General features: G+C 38.9%; 1 protein-coding gene across 1 annotated transcript; it reads left to right on the top strand.

Moving 5' to 3' along the window:
• Positions 1–2,596: 2,596 nt before the first annotated feature.
• LOC139653633 (transmembrane protein 235-like) lies at positions 2,597–16,384 on the top strand. The gene is made up of 4 exons (XM_071530532.1): positions 2,597–2,768; positions 4,229–4,306; positions 4,697–4,834; positions 16,140–16,384. Exons 1-4 carry the CDS (start codon positions 2,597–2,599, stop codon positions 16,382–16,384), a joined length of 633 nt encoding a protein of 210 aa, XP_071386633.1.
• Positions 16,385–16,712: the final 328 nt, after the last annotated feature.

The raw sequence follows: 16,712 nt of genomic DNA, 5'->3' as shown, positions 1-16,712 counted from the left end.
TTAAAGGTTTAGACAGTATAAGGAAAATACTGTAGTTGAAAAGAATTACTTTCATACCTCAAAAAAAGTCTTGGCAGAAAAATGTTGACAAATATGAGACATCAGTTGGCAGGCAGAGAGGGATCACCACAGAGCACGTGCAGAGTTTCATGGTTCTGTCTCGTTTCTGATTGGTGCAATTTGAGATGTTACAAATGCCCCTTGTTTAAAATGTGTAAAAATGAAATGGCTCCAACCAGGTTTTGAATCTGAGTTTCAATACTACTGAGTTTAAATACTAGGCTACTATTACAAACCAAAGATAATAGTTGAAAAATATGTTGATTTTCAGCCAATATGGCAGCATTTAATGTTAAGACAACTTCTGATTCATAGACATTGAAGATTTTGAAAGCATGAGAAATTGGCTCTTGACGGGAATTGAACCCCGGTCCCCAGATTGAGAGGCAAAAGGCTTAGCCACTGGACTATGCTACAAAACCTATAATAAATAGAATATACATAGACATTTAAACTGAATACAAAACACTTTTCTTTAATTATTAGAAAAAAATGTATTTATTTTGATGTCGTTACTAAGCCGGACACCATTTTGATGGGGTCGGGGTCAATTGTAACACAGCGTTACAATTGACCCCAACTGTACCACCCATGACACAAGCTACCCTGCTAGCTACAAACAACAAAGCTAACATTTCACAAAGATATCAAATGTTAGCCAACAGTATGGTCATCAAAACAAGACAGATTTGAATTCATAGACATTAAAGGTTAAGACGGTATGAGGAAAATACTGTAGATGAAAAAATTTACTTTTACACCTCAAAAATGAGTCTTGGCAGAAAAAGTATGACAAGTATGAGACATGAGTTTGTCCTTTGTCAGGCAGAGAGGGATCATCACAGACCATGTGCATAATGAGTTTCATGGTTCTGTCTCATTTCAGATTGGTGCAATTTGAGATGTTACAATTGCCCCTTGTTACAATTGCCCCCGGTCTCCTACATTAATCTGTATTGGCCAACAGTTTATTTGACACCTTCAAAATAAAAGCATACTTTATGATGCTAATGGTGAATAAATTTCTACACTGGGGTTAGAAAAATAAACAAATCGTTTCATTTATCATTATCAAGGTAAATATGACAGTATAGTGATATGAGCCAATAGTCATTATGGTTTACAGCAGTCTTGCCCCTTTCTCAGCTTTAAACTAAGTATTCATAGTAATCCCATGCTGTCACGTGTATTCCCTACCACTATGGTGCTTTACAATACACAGCTCATTGGATGTGACTGTCATTTGATCATATTCACCTATACCAAGATGGCCGTGTGGTGATGTAAAGTTGTACCATGAATACAGTCCTACCTTAGTCCTAGTTAATATAGAACCTCCTTGGTCCTACCACAGTCCCGGACAGGTGACCGCTGCTAGCTAGCTGGTTCAACCGCTGCCGTCACTTCATTCCACTTTTGCCAAGCCCATCGCTTCGTCCGTCGACACCTTCATCGTAGATTTGTCTTTGTTGTGTAATATTGTGAGTATAAGAATAACTCTCAACAACAAATTATATGTTTTAAATGTTTACTTAAAATCTGCATCTCTATACATGGCATTTTGGTTTGGACTCGGACTAACTCTCTCTAGTTCTCGCGTTATTATGGAAGCTACTCAACACGGTCCAAGAGCGCTGCCTACATGACTTTCCTTGAATGACAGTCAAGAAACCGCAATATGGTAAGTAGCCCATATTATTGATTAACTGATGTAAACAGCCACCAACCTAACATAAGGAAATCATCAAACTTGACTGAGTAGGGTAATCATTTTTAATTTGGTAAGACTCTGCAAATAGCCTGCAATTAATGCCTTTGTGGAAATAGACTAATAGATTTATATCTATATTGGTGGTTGTTTTACCTTACGGGTACATACTTTACTCACCTTTTGATTACTACTATATCACCGGATAGGCTACAGCAGGGTGAGTAGGGCCTACTACTGGTCAAGGGTGGGGTCAGTACCGAAATATGTCTAAACCTATCCCGTTAACCCGGAGCGGAGAGTCGTGTTGAGAATAATAGTCAAAGAGCTGAGTCAAGCTAGCCACGGACACCTAGAATAATACCGGAAGTAAGTTTCACTGTAGAAATAAAATAAAACAGTGTCGCTTTTACTCGCTATAACACGTTCCCCGTTAAGAGTTTTATTTTGGAAGCCAAGACCGGAAGTGTTTTGTTGTTGTTGTGATTAGCTTGACACTAAATCCGGGAGCGCGAACCACGTCTGGCACATTCACCTGTATTTGTGTTAGTAGGCTGGCAGCGAGAAGGACGCGCATCTCTCTTCTTTTTTAGTTGCCTAAAACTGTTTTTTAGTAAACTGGAAACAAGTTCTTTCATTTTTCTGCCTCAAAATAGATTTTAGGAATTTGCCTTACGATGGATAACCGGCACTTTACAGCGAGGGATCCAGCTGGAGAGCTTTTACGCATCGGATACACTGGAGCGTTCACACAGATGATGTACAAATTATAAAAGTACAATATTTTTTTTTCTAAGTTTAACCGTTCTGCGCGTGGCCTGTAAGATAATGAGGTACGGAGTGGTGGTTCTTATTGCTGGGTTGACGGGTTTGCTCAGTTTTAGCTTCCTTGCTGTGGCAATTGGGACAGACTATTGGTACATCATCGACGTGAATAAACCCAACTACACAGGTGCAGACGACCTGAGTTCCCATTCCGGACTGTGGAATATAAATGAAGGTATGTAAGCCTATTTAACGTAAATTGTCAATAACAAGTTTATAGGCTATATGAGCTCGTATGCAGGCAACAGTTTTAATTCAGAGGACGAATCTTCAACATGATCAACAATATGACCCTGTCACAAAATATTGTCTTCTTTTTCCCTCGAAATGGGCGGAATATCAGTAATGGAATAATTTAAATCAAGCTGCTGTTCGCCAGTGACATTTTCAAAATGCTTTAAGTTTGTCAGTGTCATGTGCGCTATTGCGCGCAGACGCCCTGTTTAACCAATACAATTGTTTTTTCCATCTTATTTGTAATATAGTGTAAATTAATATATGCATTGATGGATTAATTTCTGAGGTTGACAAAATGAAGTGTTGAACCTTGTCCACTGTTGAAATTTAAATCACCGTTTATCCGTGGATGGCAGTCGCCGATATCGCTGCGGTTCCCTCTATCCCGTATAGTCTATATCCATGGTCGAGGCAGAGACTCCTGAAGGCAACTCAATCCAGTTTATCGGAGATGCGGCTAAATGGCTTTCTAATTGCAAGAGTATATGGCTTTTTTTGTCTTGGTATGGATTTGGCATGGTGCGGATTTTACAGTGGCAGCCTAATCACTTCATTCCCTGATTGCTGATTGCCTTGATTTATTCCGTATCACTCCGCTGTAACAGCAGTGAACTCAGGTGCAAGACTGCTGCTGTGAATCAATGTTTTGTGACACTGATGCAGGGTAGAGGTGATATTCCAGAGATTTGAGCATTTGGGGAAAAGTATTGTGAATGAGATGTCCTGCATAAGCAAAGCAGAGAATGAATCATTAATAAATCCTTAATTTAATTCACTTTTTTATTCAATGAATGACAACCCTTGCATGCTATGTAAATGTGCAACAATAGACCCTTTGTCTTCATTTCTAGTTTTGCTGCTTTTGTTATGTCTTATTCTAAGAGATAACTGTAATCTACACACCTCTGCTGTGCCTGTATTAGCTCTTACAGTCAGTAGCAGGCAAACAAACAGGTGACACCCACAGGGTGATTGTAAAGAGAATTTCTCGACATAGCTGCAAAACATTCTGGATAATGGCTGCACAGCTTGAGGAGCTGATGGTGTCCATTTTGTTGCTCCAAACATGGCTCACAGTAAAATCCAAGTAATGAGACAACTTAATGATACAAAGCTCCAAACAGTGTTCACCCGTGTCACTTTGGCAAGAACAGTTAATGGAACGAGTCTTGACACACATTCTTGGTGGAAAACTATCACAAGGGGCCGGGATAATGTGCATCATCAGACATAAGGTTCCTACAGCAAGTAATTTAATTATGCAATGTATTACACTGATAAATACATTGATAATTATTTGACAAAGAGTGACATTGTCTGCAGTGGCAATTTTTGCAAAGTCCTATGAGCTATCCACATGTCCTGTCATATGTAACCTTTTTCCCTTGACCTTTTCAGGAGAAAGTAGCAGTTCCATCATCCCCTCTTTTGCAGCAAATACCTCCAGCCTGTCAGAGGTAGAAAGGCACCTTCTGGGTGAGTCCACTGATGTGCATACAGACTGTGTGTAAGGTTTAACTAAGCTAACTGAAAATAGTACTCCGAAAAGACAATACAATTTTTATTGTTTTGTGACAACGGTACTGAATCATAAATTATTACTATGACAATTAACCATTGATTATCTGATACTACCTGAAATACAGCAAGATACATTGCAGGCAGAAACGGCTGCAGAGTATCAACAGACATTATCTTCACATCTTCAGATGTTTCATAACATTTTCAAAATAGTGTCATCATATTGCAAGATCTGGAATACTTTCTTTCAATAGTGTAGACGTAATTGGACCAAAGGTGCTTAAAATGTGAGAGCACAATAACTATAGTGTGTGTGTGTGTGCTTCTTTGACTGTCTGTTTGCAGGCTTGCACCAGGTGGTGGTCATCATGCTGCCCCTCAGCCTGGTCTTGCTGGTGTTTGGCTGGATCTTTGGACTTGTCAGCTCGTTGGCCCGCAGTCCCAACTTGCTGGCTGGCTCAGCATCGTACTTTCTCTTCTGCAGTGAGTCCACAGAGGTTTTCAGTGTTTTCCAGTTAGATCACAGCCCGTGGCGATGAAACAGTGTGTTTTCCATGTGGGCTGCTCTGAAGCAGATGCTTCACTTGGTCATGTCAGGGTGGGTAAGATGTACAGCGCATCGCAGATCCTGCGTGGGTGTGCGCTCCGGACACTGTACACATGCGTGTGTGTGTGTGTGTGTTGTGTGCGTGTGAATTCCTTGAGCTACACCCAGAGAACCTTGAAAATCCAATCTTAACTGTATTAACCCACTGCAGACTTGAGGCAACTACTGAAACCTCATTTCAGCCTCTTCAGACGTAAGTGGCCTACTGAATCCGACTCATTACCACTGAGAAAATAGTGGTTCGCTTTGTGTAAATATTATCTTATAGCTGGCTGGAGATAACTGCTGTAGCCTGTAGCCAAACAGCTACATTAAAGATCTCATTTGACTTAATTGAGTCGAGTTGGGTAATGATAATTTTGCCCAAACAGTTATTAGAGTAGGCAGAGACAGAATTTTATGGTCAAAAATAAGGAGCTTTTCAGACTGAGAAGTTTTTAAACTAGTGTGAGTGTATGGCACAGCACTTTCTGCTCTTTATTTGATCTTCTTTTCAGTGCTTTTATGAGTATCCTACATAGTGACTCAAGTCATTCAGAGACAGTTATGGTGGTTTTTGTACAAAATGTGTGAGAGGCTGTCAGGCTGCACTGACAGGCCGCCCATATGTGGTGAAGCACGGATGTGACATATTTTTCAAACAGATGCTGTATAATAGTAAGTATTTCAGGATTTTGTCAGTGACATTTGCATAAAATAGACAATATTTGCAAGTTGATTCATAATGAACATGGGCATTATGGATATATGCATATTATCAGTATTGATCACAGTGTGGAGTGATTGCTGATCATGATGAAGTGGCACAGAATTTCAAAGGAGCCGGTCCGTGATTGAAAGATTCGGTCAGAGTTCCTCTTGGAATCATCCACTGGTGCTCCACTGGTGTTAAAATGGCATCACTCTGTAGATTGAGTATGACCATAATTTAATCTTCATTTTGGTCCTTTTGAAATCATCTGTTCATAGGAGACAGTAGTGAATATTCATAAGAAAACTGCCCTACAGAAAAGGAGCAACATAGTTCAAAGCTGAAACAGTGTAAATCCCCTTCAGTGTAATTGGAGTGTCCTTTCTGAGCAGAAATGTCCTGGGTTTATTCTATACAGCATTGTAAAGTTAAGGGGACCTGATGTTTCCGTACCTGGCAGGATGAGGATGCCATTTCATGAGCAGCACGGTGTCAGCGAGATTGCTTCTTTCTGGGCTGTGAAGGATTCAGCTGGTGAGCAATTACAAAAAAATAGGAAATCCATCAAAGAATTCATGTGATTAGATCTGGACTGAAAAGGAATGAGTTTGAATCTGGATCGAGGTTTAAATTGTATTTGAGGCTGAATGCAGGAATCTGTCATAGAAGTAAAAGCTCTCATTGTATATCTTCACCGTTGCTGCTGACAGGCAGGCACAGCCTCCCATGTCACACAGAAAAGACAGTTAATTTCATGCTTTTTACAAAATGTCCTGTCCACATCTCTACATCAAAAGGCTTGCAGGCGACTGAGATCATCCACTTCCAAAGCCACCTCTGTTATTAGGTAAACAGAAAAGGGGGAATAGATTTCAATGGGGTTTTTTTTGTTTGTTTGTTTGTTTTTTTATATTGTTTCTTTGTCCAATACATTAGCAGCCTACTGTTTGATTGCTTTGATTTTTAGCATAAGAGACATTATGCAAAAACAGGTATATGTTGAGCTATATTTTGAGGGTAGCACTTTAAAATCCCACTCACAGGACATTCACTTTCTTTATCTCTCTGTGGAGTGGTCTGGTGAATTTGTGCTCTGGCCAAATTTCCGCCTCCGGCTTGAACACCGCTTACTATTGTAATTTGTCACTAAGAATATAAATAGCGGTACTCTCTATGATTTAGGTTTTCTTTTTGGCTTGACAGCACAAATGGCAGGGAGAGAAATGATGTGAGACTATTTAAAAGGCTACTTTTATGCTATTCAATTGTTAAAATCAGAATCACTTTATTCGCTGAGTATAATGAATGCATAACAATTTGTGTTAGTGACATTGGTGCAGGAACAACTAGGACCTTGCATTTAGCGCAATGGAACAGTGCAAGACATACTGCACCCAGAAGACTATACATACCATTAAACATAAATAAAAAAAAATGTGGACTGGAACTGAAGTTGAGATCTTGCCCATGTGGGTGCAGTAAAGTGTTTCATTGCAGACCTATAATGGGCAACTGATTGAACTGCAGGCTATGTTCATACCCTGCAGCTCTTAAATCTCTTTGTTGCCTTGTTCACATCAATTTATGTTTTTTCACCTATTTTTACCAAACAATATGTCATTCCTGGGTTACTGTGACCCCCAGGAATTATACAGACGTACAATTTCTTTCAGGTATAAGAGACTCATGTGGTCTTATGCCAGGGAGATGTTTGGGTGCCTTGAAGTCTATGATGATAATTTGTGATGTTTCTGATCCCCAAAGGAGAAATTTGTCTTTCCCCCCTCCACAGAGAGGTCAGAGGTCAGGGTTAGCTATAGAGCAGCAGCCCTGGAGCTGGTAGGGATTCAGTGTCTTGCTCAAGGATACTTCAGGAAGGCGGATGCCGGTGTTAATTTATCTCTGAGTGTAAAAATCAACACTATACCGATGTTTATAAGTCCACACCCATCAGTTAATTCAAGACTTTCAGATAGTTTTGAGCACCAATCCCAGGGCATTATCAGCTTCAATAGTGAAGAAACAGCTGTCCAGTCAACACTTTTCAACTCCACATAATTACCACTAAAAATCAGCACTTATTAACACTGGGCATTGTGCTGTGTATAGTATATAATTCAACATGCAGCAATGCTTCACTTATAAAAAGGTGTTGAAATAAAGAAATCAATATAGAATTTCTGAAATCTAACAACAAGATCTTGCAGCAAGGTTTTGGCTCTAAGTTTTAAATAGGATTCTCGCACCAGAAACAGCGCCTCTTGGTTTGTTTTTCTTCTCAGGTAGAACAAGTTTCCATTGTTATCTTAGCGACAACACTGGCTATTTTGCTGAGTGAATTCGAGTTTATATCATGGACGTAGTGAGTGTGAGGTCACCCATAGGTTTCTGAAGGGCCGTTTTGAAGCCAAAAGATCAGGTTTACAATCGCCGCCATGTCAACCTTTTTTGGAGACGGAGCAGAGCGAAGCCGTGGGTTGTCCCCAGAGTCACAGAGCCGCCAGGCTATTAGCCCGTAATCAGCGACCTGTCGATCACTAGACAAACGACCTGTCAATCTCTAGGAAAATAACCCAGTTTTATAACTGCTATATCGTGTTAATGACACAATTATTTTGAAAATTGCTATATGGACACACATTAGAAGAAGTGAAATTAGCTACTGAGACCATAACCTCTTGCAGAAAAAATTTATTGACTTTATATTTTGAGTGAGAAGTTGGGTTGTGGTCCCATTTACTTCATGGAGTTGGGCCGGGTTTGGAGTCTTTTTGGAGCCGGCCCCTAGTGGACATTAGAGGAATCACCGCCTGCTGCCACTTTCTCATTGGCTTCAAAATTCACCCCTGGTTTTGGCCACTTGGTTAATATACAGACTCTTTGGGTAAATTTAACAACCAAGATAAAAATGGATGAACATTTTAATAATATAGTAATATACACACATCGTTTGAACCTTGCCTTTGTTTTGTTTTTCTAGTTAGCTAATGTCTTCCTTGTTGTTACTACGACAGTAAACAAGTGGACACCAGTGCCATCCTGTGTGACAGAAACACATAAACAGAAGATGACAGATCACACTTAATTCATAATGCATTTAGTTTAGTTTAGTTTAGTTTAGTTTATTGCACATATTAAAAAAAAAAACAGAAAATCAAAATACATTGGAAGTTGAAGACAACAACTGAAAGAAAAAAGCAAACAAACAAACGAGTAACACATTCACAACTTTAATTGGATTTGGATTTGGAATATTTTTGTGGCAAATGTCCACACATTGTCCTTGTATTAGATACCTATTCTTCTGTGTATTATAGGCTTAGTACATCATACATATTTTGACACATATATGTGTGTGTGTGTGTGTGTGTGTGTGTGTGTGTGTGTGTGTGCTTCATATTTGAGTAGCACATGCTCACATGCACCTTTTGACTACATTAAAGTTGATCTATGTAAATTAATGAAACTACTGGTAAGTATTTCTCTCAAACATCACATTAATCATTGCTTTAAGATTTTCAGTTTAGTTTCATTTAATTAAAGCTCAGTTTGGCCTCAGCACCTTTGAAAAGCAATTTTTGATTATGCTGCTCATCTGCCATCTACGAGAATATGAGGCAGCATGAAATCAGATCAAGATGTGTGAGTGTGTGAATTTTGTGAAGTAATTGCCAGCGTTGAACTTTGTGATTGATGTATCTGTGATCAATTGTGTGTGCAGTAATCAGTAAGAACAACTTCTACAATATATATTTTTTATTTCTGTCCTACTCTGATGAATAGTGAAGTTTACATTTATCAGGTTTAGGGAGTGGGGGAGTAATGTGTTGTTTGTTTGTTTCTTTCTTTCTTTCTTTCTTTCTTTCTGTCTGTCTGTCTGTCTGACTTCTTTCTCTCTTTCTCTCTCTGTGTGCCTACAGTATATTTAGATGAAGCACACCCCTTGAAAGACATAGGGAGAAAAGCCCACAGTTGCGGTACTTAATTATCAGTAATTTACGGAGGTTAATGGCAGTAAAAGAAGGTCTCATTGTGCAGCTTGTGCTGTTCTGCGTTCCTTGGTGCCACTCAAAAGATCTTTCTGATACAAAGGGTACATGTAGTTCTGACAACTCAGTATTGTATAAGGATTTCCAAGTTGACATTCACTGACCTCTTATTTCTTACGACTTTATGTTGTCATGGTGGCATCTGTCTGTCTGTCAGTCAGTCAGTGTGTTGACACATTCTTTTTAATTTATTTATTTGAGAAGAGGTCAGACATTCCCTCTCTCATAGAGACTTGGAGGATCTTAAGAGAGATATTGGATTCCTCTAGCATGCTATTGCCCTTTTGCAATACTAGAGAGAGAAGCAAATCCCTCGCAAACGTCACTTGAGCAAAACGTCTTCCTTTGGGTTAGATGACAATGATCCCTCAAATCCCTCAAGACCTTCCAAAAAGAACTACAAAATTACAAAATGATGAAATGTGAAAGGGATACGATGGATTATGCTGAGGGAAGAGCCAATGAGTTTGTTTTTGTTTGTATTTTATACATATACTGTATATATATACATATATATATTTCAATCAGGAGCGACAAGTGAATGAAGTAAAGATAATTGTTTATTATAACAGATGATATAGTGAAAATTAAGACTTGACAAGAAAGTCTTTGGTGCTTAGACTCTACAGGGAGATTTTGTAATCGAGGGGCACCAGCCCTGAGCAGCAGCAAGATAAATCCCCCTGTGGAGTCCAGACACTGGTGGTGGTGGGGGCTGATGACTCTGCTGAGACTGATAGGCTCGTGAGGCTGATGAGTTAAGAAGGTGATGAAGCTGATGAATCTGTGAAGACTGGGCGGTGACGGGGAGGTGGAGGGGTGCGCATAACAGCAGCATGAAGAAGAGATGTGAATGGCAGAATGGTATGAGAAGTAAAACTACAACCTAAGCATATATATATATATATATGTATATTTATATGATATACATATATATATATATATGTGTGTGTGTGTGTATATATACATATATATTTATATATTTTATATACTTATACTTATATATACTTTGTTTTCCAGTTACATATACCATATATAATTTGTTCATTTCCTTGCAGTAGTTTTTGCAGAAGAAAGGACAGGGAAAACATAATGAAAGGATAAATACACATACAAGCCAGACTAAACAAAGAAAAAAAAAAAAAAAAACTCCATTGCCATTTATTTGTTAGCCTCATGTCTAATCCATTTACTCCATTTACTACAATGTCTTTGGGTTTCTTGATTTCTGATTTCAGTTCCTGATCACCTGTTCCATAGCTATTTCATAGCAATTCTGAGTATTCTGTATAGATATTTATCTGTTTCTTGAGTTAACTCTGGAGGTGATATTCCTAAAATAATACATTCATGAATAATTGGTTGTTTAGTTTGAAGAATGCTCGTAATGGAAAATATAACTACTTGCCAGAAGGGTTTTAGTACTGGGCAGTAAAAGAAAATGTGTGAGTGGTTTGATATTGTTTTGCCACGCCTTCCCCAACAATCTGATTTAATTAATGTATTGAATTATGATTGTATTTTGGGTGTAATGACAAATCAAATAATTTGCATGAGTATTCCCTCCAATATTTCAAAATTGTTGTTTTCTGAATTGTGCAGCATGCATCCTGCCAACCCTCTTCATCCAACTGTTCTCCTAGCTCTACCCTTCAGATCCCTGCGCTGCTCCCAGCTCAACTGCAGCAAACAGTGATTAATGTCTCGGCACTAAACCTAAGTGATGAACAGACAGCAGACCTGAGTAAAGTCTTGTCTTTCCACCCCGCTAACACAATTCGCCCGTTCAAATTAAAGGTGGACACTTTCAAGTTCTTCCAATCTCCTCAACTTTTAAACACTTTTTCTCCAGATCCGATGTACTAACAGACGGCATTTTACTGCTGAGAAACTCTGAAACTGTGAGTACATCTATTAGAGAAGTCACTCCTCTAAAAGAAACCCCTTTTTGTAGTAATAGACTGTGATTCCTAAGAGAAAGAATATGTCTGATACTAAAGTAAAGGCTTCGCATGAACTAGCAAACAGACAGGACGTCGTTATTCGTGCTGCAGACGAAGGTGGAGCAGATGTGGTTATGAGCCATGAACAGTGCATTAAGAGTATAAAATCCTAACTTATGGATAGAGACTGCTATTTCCCCTTAGGCTCAAACCCTACTGATCAATATAAAGCTGAGAGATCATTTCATTAAATCGTCTTTTAGAAAACGTTGGATCATTGAGAAAGCCAATGAGTTTCTAATTAATCAAACACCCCATGTGTCCTGTTTTTTATGGGTTTCAAAAGTCCACAAATCATTGATCAATCCCCTTGTCCGCCCTATTGTTTAGCGTATTATACTGTATTTGTCACTATACTGTATTTGTCACTGAACCCTTGTCCCAACATGTAGACTTTTTTCCTAAACCTGCTCTAATGATATCAGGCCTTATAACCAATCCTGAAACTAATGTGTGCTATATGGAGATTTCATTGAGACATAATGATATAAACCAGTATCCACACATGCGGGCCAGCTGTGTTGCTGTTTTCACCTCTTTTCTAAAGCTTGTTGTCAAATTCTGGACTGGAACAAAGCTCCTCCCGCTCCCGTAAAAGTGTCCCTTTCCTGAAAAAAGTTCTCATAATCAAATCGAAACTAGTAAACTTGCTACCTACGTCTTCACTTGTCATTGTGGGACATGTAACCTTTAGCGTGAGAAGGATCTGGCAAAGCAAGACTAGTAACCGGCACCAGTTCTCTGTAGGTACATTTAACTTAGCTCTTAGCCTTTATGCACAGTGCTTTTCAAGGTTTGTCCTTGGTAGGCCACTGTAGTACAATGGCTTTACTGTGCATCATTTACAAATGTGTTGTGGTTTCTGTCACCCTCTAGTGGTTAAAAAAAATTGCTTAATGCAGCTTTAAGAAATCTCTCCTTGATCCATCCACCTATATAGGGCACACCACTGATATCCTTAAAATATTGGATACTTTTAAAACTGAGAAAGAGCACATTCTTGTTACTTGTGATGTTCAATTCTCTACACCTGCATCCCCCATGGTGTTGGCACAGAGGCCATTTGGCACCATCTTGAAGCTCGTCCGGTAGCCTAGATGTTCTTCCCACAAATGAGTTTTTGATGATCGTCACTGAGCTGATCCTTTCTGAAAAATTTCTTTCAGCATGCTGGGTGTTATTTTCTGCAGGTGTGAGAATGGGTAGTTCTTTTGCACCCACTCATGCATGCCTAGTTATGGGTTTTTGGGAAAAGAAGATTTTTCACAATCCAACCAACAACCCATTTTATTCCAAAATATGTTTGTGGAAAAGATATATTGATGATATTGTCTTTATATCTGACGGTAGATGAACTAAATAATTGTATACAGCATCTCAACTCGACAACAGATTATCTTTCATTTACAGTACAACACTCCTTAGTGTTAACTTTTTAGAGCTAACCATCTGTAGGAATGGAACAGGCAGTTTAGATACCACAATCCATTAAGTAGGAACACCTTACTAAGGGCTGAGTCACAATCCCAGATCATTAATATGCAACATATCCACAGGGCAATTTCTGCGTCTCAGAAGAAATTTGAACTGATATGGAGTGCTTTTTAACCCGGGGCTATGCTGGGACAGACATCTCAGCAGCCTATCAAAAGGCATCACGCACAAAGAGGCTCTAGAAAAACTCTCCAATCCCTCTCGTCTTTGCTTCTCTACTGAATTTTCTCCCATTGCAGAAAATATCAAATACACAATTTTATTGTCTTACAAAGTGACCCTACACGAAAAGAGATCTGTGCTGAACCACCTCTCATCTCTTTTAGAAAAGCCCGCTAAAAGACAGTGCAGTGCATAGTATGAACACGCCTAAGGTGGCCACCTAGTCCGCCCTCCTGTAGATCCTGTTGTGCTCATTGTTCTAACACATCATCAGACACAGAATACTGGCAAGAAAAACAAGATCAACTCCTTTATTAACTGTGACCTTGACATGTTATTTATCTTTTAAAATGCCCATGCAGGATGGTCTATATTGGTCAAACTAAATGGCTAAATAAGGCTGCAGTTCGTAATCATAATATGGATTACGCCATTGCACAGCATTATGCTCAAGCAAACCATGGCTCCTCTGCATTTCTGAATTTTTGGGGCATTGAAAAAGTTGCTTGTTCCCCAAGAAGAGGAGATATTGTGATATTGTTACATAGAGAAACATATTGGATCTACACACTGAACACAATTGAACCATCAGCACTAAATGAAGAATTTTCTTTTTGTGATAAATACTGCCTTACTGTGTTTTTATGGAAAATGTTGTTGATACTGGTGTGTGTATATGTCTGTTGGGAAGTTTCAATGATCTGTGAGTGATTTCTTACTATTGGCCCTGAATCGGTCTCCATACCTCTTACCCTGTGAAATGACTGTCCTCTGGGGCAAGGTGGATATTTAAGCTTTCTCTGTCAGTGCCGATGCTGTTTGACTCCGATGAAGACGCACACACGTCGAAACATTAGTCCCTGCACCTTGCAATAAAGGTTATCTGTGTGTTCCAGTGCTTCCTCAAGGCTACTCCATGTGAAGTTGCCTGTCATATATTTATTTAATTTTTATTAGCAAGTCAAATTAACACATATCAACACGCAGGCATACAAACACATAAATTACCTAGCAACAACACAGGGTCACCTAACACAAACCAAACCCCATCCCCTACTCCCATCCCATCTAACCAACCTATGTTGGTGGGGTTTTGGTAGTTGTCATATTTAAGTTCCTTTCACATCAATCCAACAGGCGCAAATCAACAGATTTGCGCCAACCAAATTTTTACTTAATAATGATTTAATCCACTACCAACAGGAAAAGCCATTCATCATTCAAACACTAATATGTACTGGAAATACCTGGAAGTACTTTTGCCTCCTGGAGTCTGATGGATGGCATGAAAAGAGTCCCAGATAAACAACATATTAATATAAATAATGCCATCAATGGGACAACCCATGTAATTCTTTTGAAGAATTTCATTCCTGTAATCTAGGCTCTCAAATGTATATCACAATATAGGCTGTACATTTATATAATATATATGATCACGTGACAGTTGTGTATATATACATATGTATATACAGTATATATTTAGATGCGTGTTTATATGCATATGTATACGTGTGTACATATACAATGCCTAGATATCTGGCATTTACGAATGTAAATCATCCTGTTACACCTTTAGCCCAGTTAAGAAATGGGCCCCAAGTTTGTGGACAAATGTGTCTGAACATGGAAACACGTTCTTGTTAACACATTAACGCAAGAACAATACCCACATGACAGAAACCTGGTGATACAAACAGAAGGAAAGAGAAAAAAAAAAAAGTAATTACATATTCATCCATACACATACATACATATACACACATGTATGCACACAAATATTTATATGTACATACATAGCTTCATACACGCATATGGATATACACTCACTTATATAAATTAACAAAAAAGGTTGTTAATTATACTAACTAAATATAACCGGGACAAACAAACGAAAAAAAAAAAAATTGTGTATGTGTGTGTGTCTACTCCTCCTCTAAGATGTGTTCACTGAGTATGTCTATATGATTATTTGTTTTCCCAAGATCTGCCTCTGTTCTTTTGTAAATTCTTTTGTTAATCTGAGTTTAAGTAATTTCATAAATTAATTGATGGCCTCATATCTCATCCACTTAAACCAACGTCTTTTATACTCTGTCTCTTCATTTCTAACTCTATAAGTTATTCTCTCCATTTCTGAGATTTCTTGTATCGTTACTTTCCATCTTTGAACTGATGGACTTCAGGGTTTTAGCCAATTCCTAGTTATTTGCTTCAGGGCTGCGATTTTGAGTTTCCTGCATTAGCTCTGGTGGTGATTTCCCAAGAATAATATATATAGGGTTGATTGTTTTTTTCATATTGAAAATACCCATAATACCCGCTATGACAAAATTATTTTAAAACGGGGCAGAAAAAGAAAATGTGCAAGTGGTTTGCCTTTGTCTCACCGCATTTTCTCCAGCAGTCTGATTTCATTGATGTGTTAATTTTAGAATGAACATTTGGAGTAAGAAAGAATCTTGTATATAATTTCCATCCAAATTCCCTCCCAATATTTAGAATTTGTTATTTTATGAATTTCTCTGCATACTTTCTTCCAATCTTCTTCATTCAGCTGATCTCCTATTTCGGAGATCCATTTTTGTTGAATGCTATTATTGGTGTCCATATTGTTCTCAAGAGCTTTATATATTTTTGACAGAGATGTTTCTTGTTTCTGAATTGTGTTCATTCCTCAAGCTGGATCCATTTCCAGGTTACATGTACAGGGTCATGTGATAAAATGTGAAAGATTGTGTTGTTCCAGTGATGTCATCTGTCTGTATCTGTGCATCAACAGGTCTGTTTACCCTCTCTGGGGTGAGCATCTATATCAGCTACTCACAGCATGCCATGGAGGAGTTCGAGCGGGTGGTGTCCCCCGAGGACCTGGCCTACGTGGATGTGTCTTTCGGCTGGTCTTTGGCGATGTCCTGGCTCTCCTACAGCCTGGAGGTGGCCACTGGCCTGCTCCTAATGCTGGCTGCCAGAATAATCCAGCTGAAGGGACACCATGACTCCGGTGTGACCATCGCCATGGTGTAGGTAGACTCCGCTGCTCAAGACTCAGTTTAATGATGTCCAAATCAACCTGCAAACCCACAGGTTGGATGGTGTTTTTTTATTGGTCCTGACAGAGAATAGTTTAAAGGAGTCTTAAAGTAGGGTCACACAGGTCCAGGTTGCATTGAATTCAGGCCAAAAAATATAGATACACACACTCGGCCAGGGTTTACACAACCACGACCTGCTCCTAGACACCCATCAATTTTTTAATCAGCGAAGCTCTTAAACATCTATCACTTGGTTGTTTTTGCTGGCTTGCCACATGCTCTCATCCTCTCAATAACATATTCTGCTATCACCTCTGGAA

Source organism: Centroberyx affinis, unplaced genomic scaffold, assembly GCF_046629955.1.
Source record: "Centroberyx affinis isolate AG114_WGS23_722 - 3 ecotype Tasmania unplaced genomic scaffold, CSIRO-AGI_Caff_v1 ptg001934l_1, whole genome shotgun sequence".
Lineage (NCBI taxonomy): Eukaryota > Metazoa > Chordata > Actinopteri > Beryciformes > Berycidae > Centroberyx > Centroberyx affinis.
The sequence above is the reverse complement of the archived record's forward strand: the minus strand, read 5'-3'. Positions and strand labels throughout refer to the sequence as shown.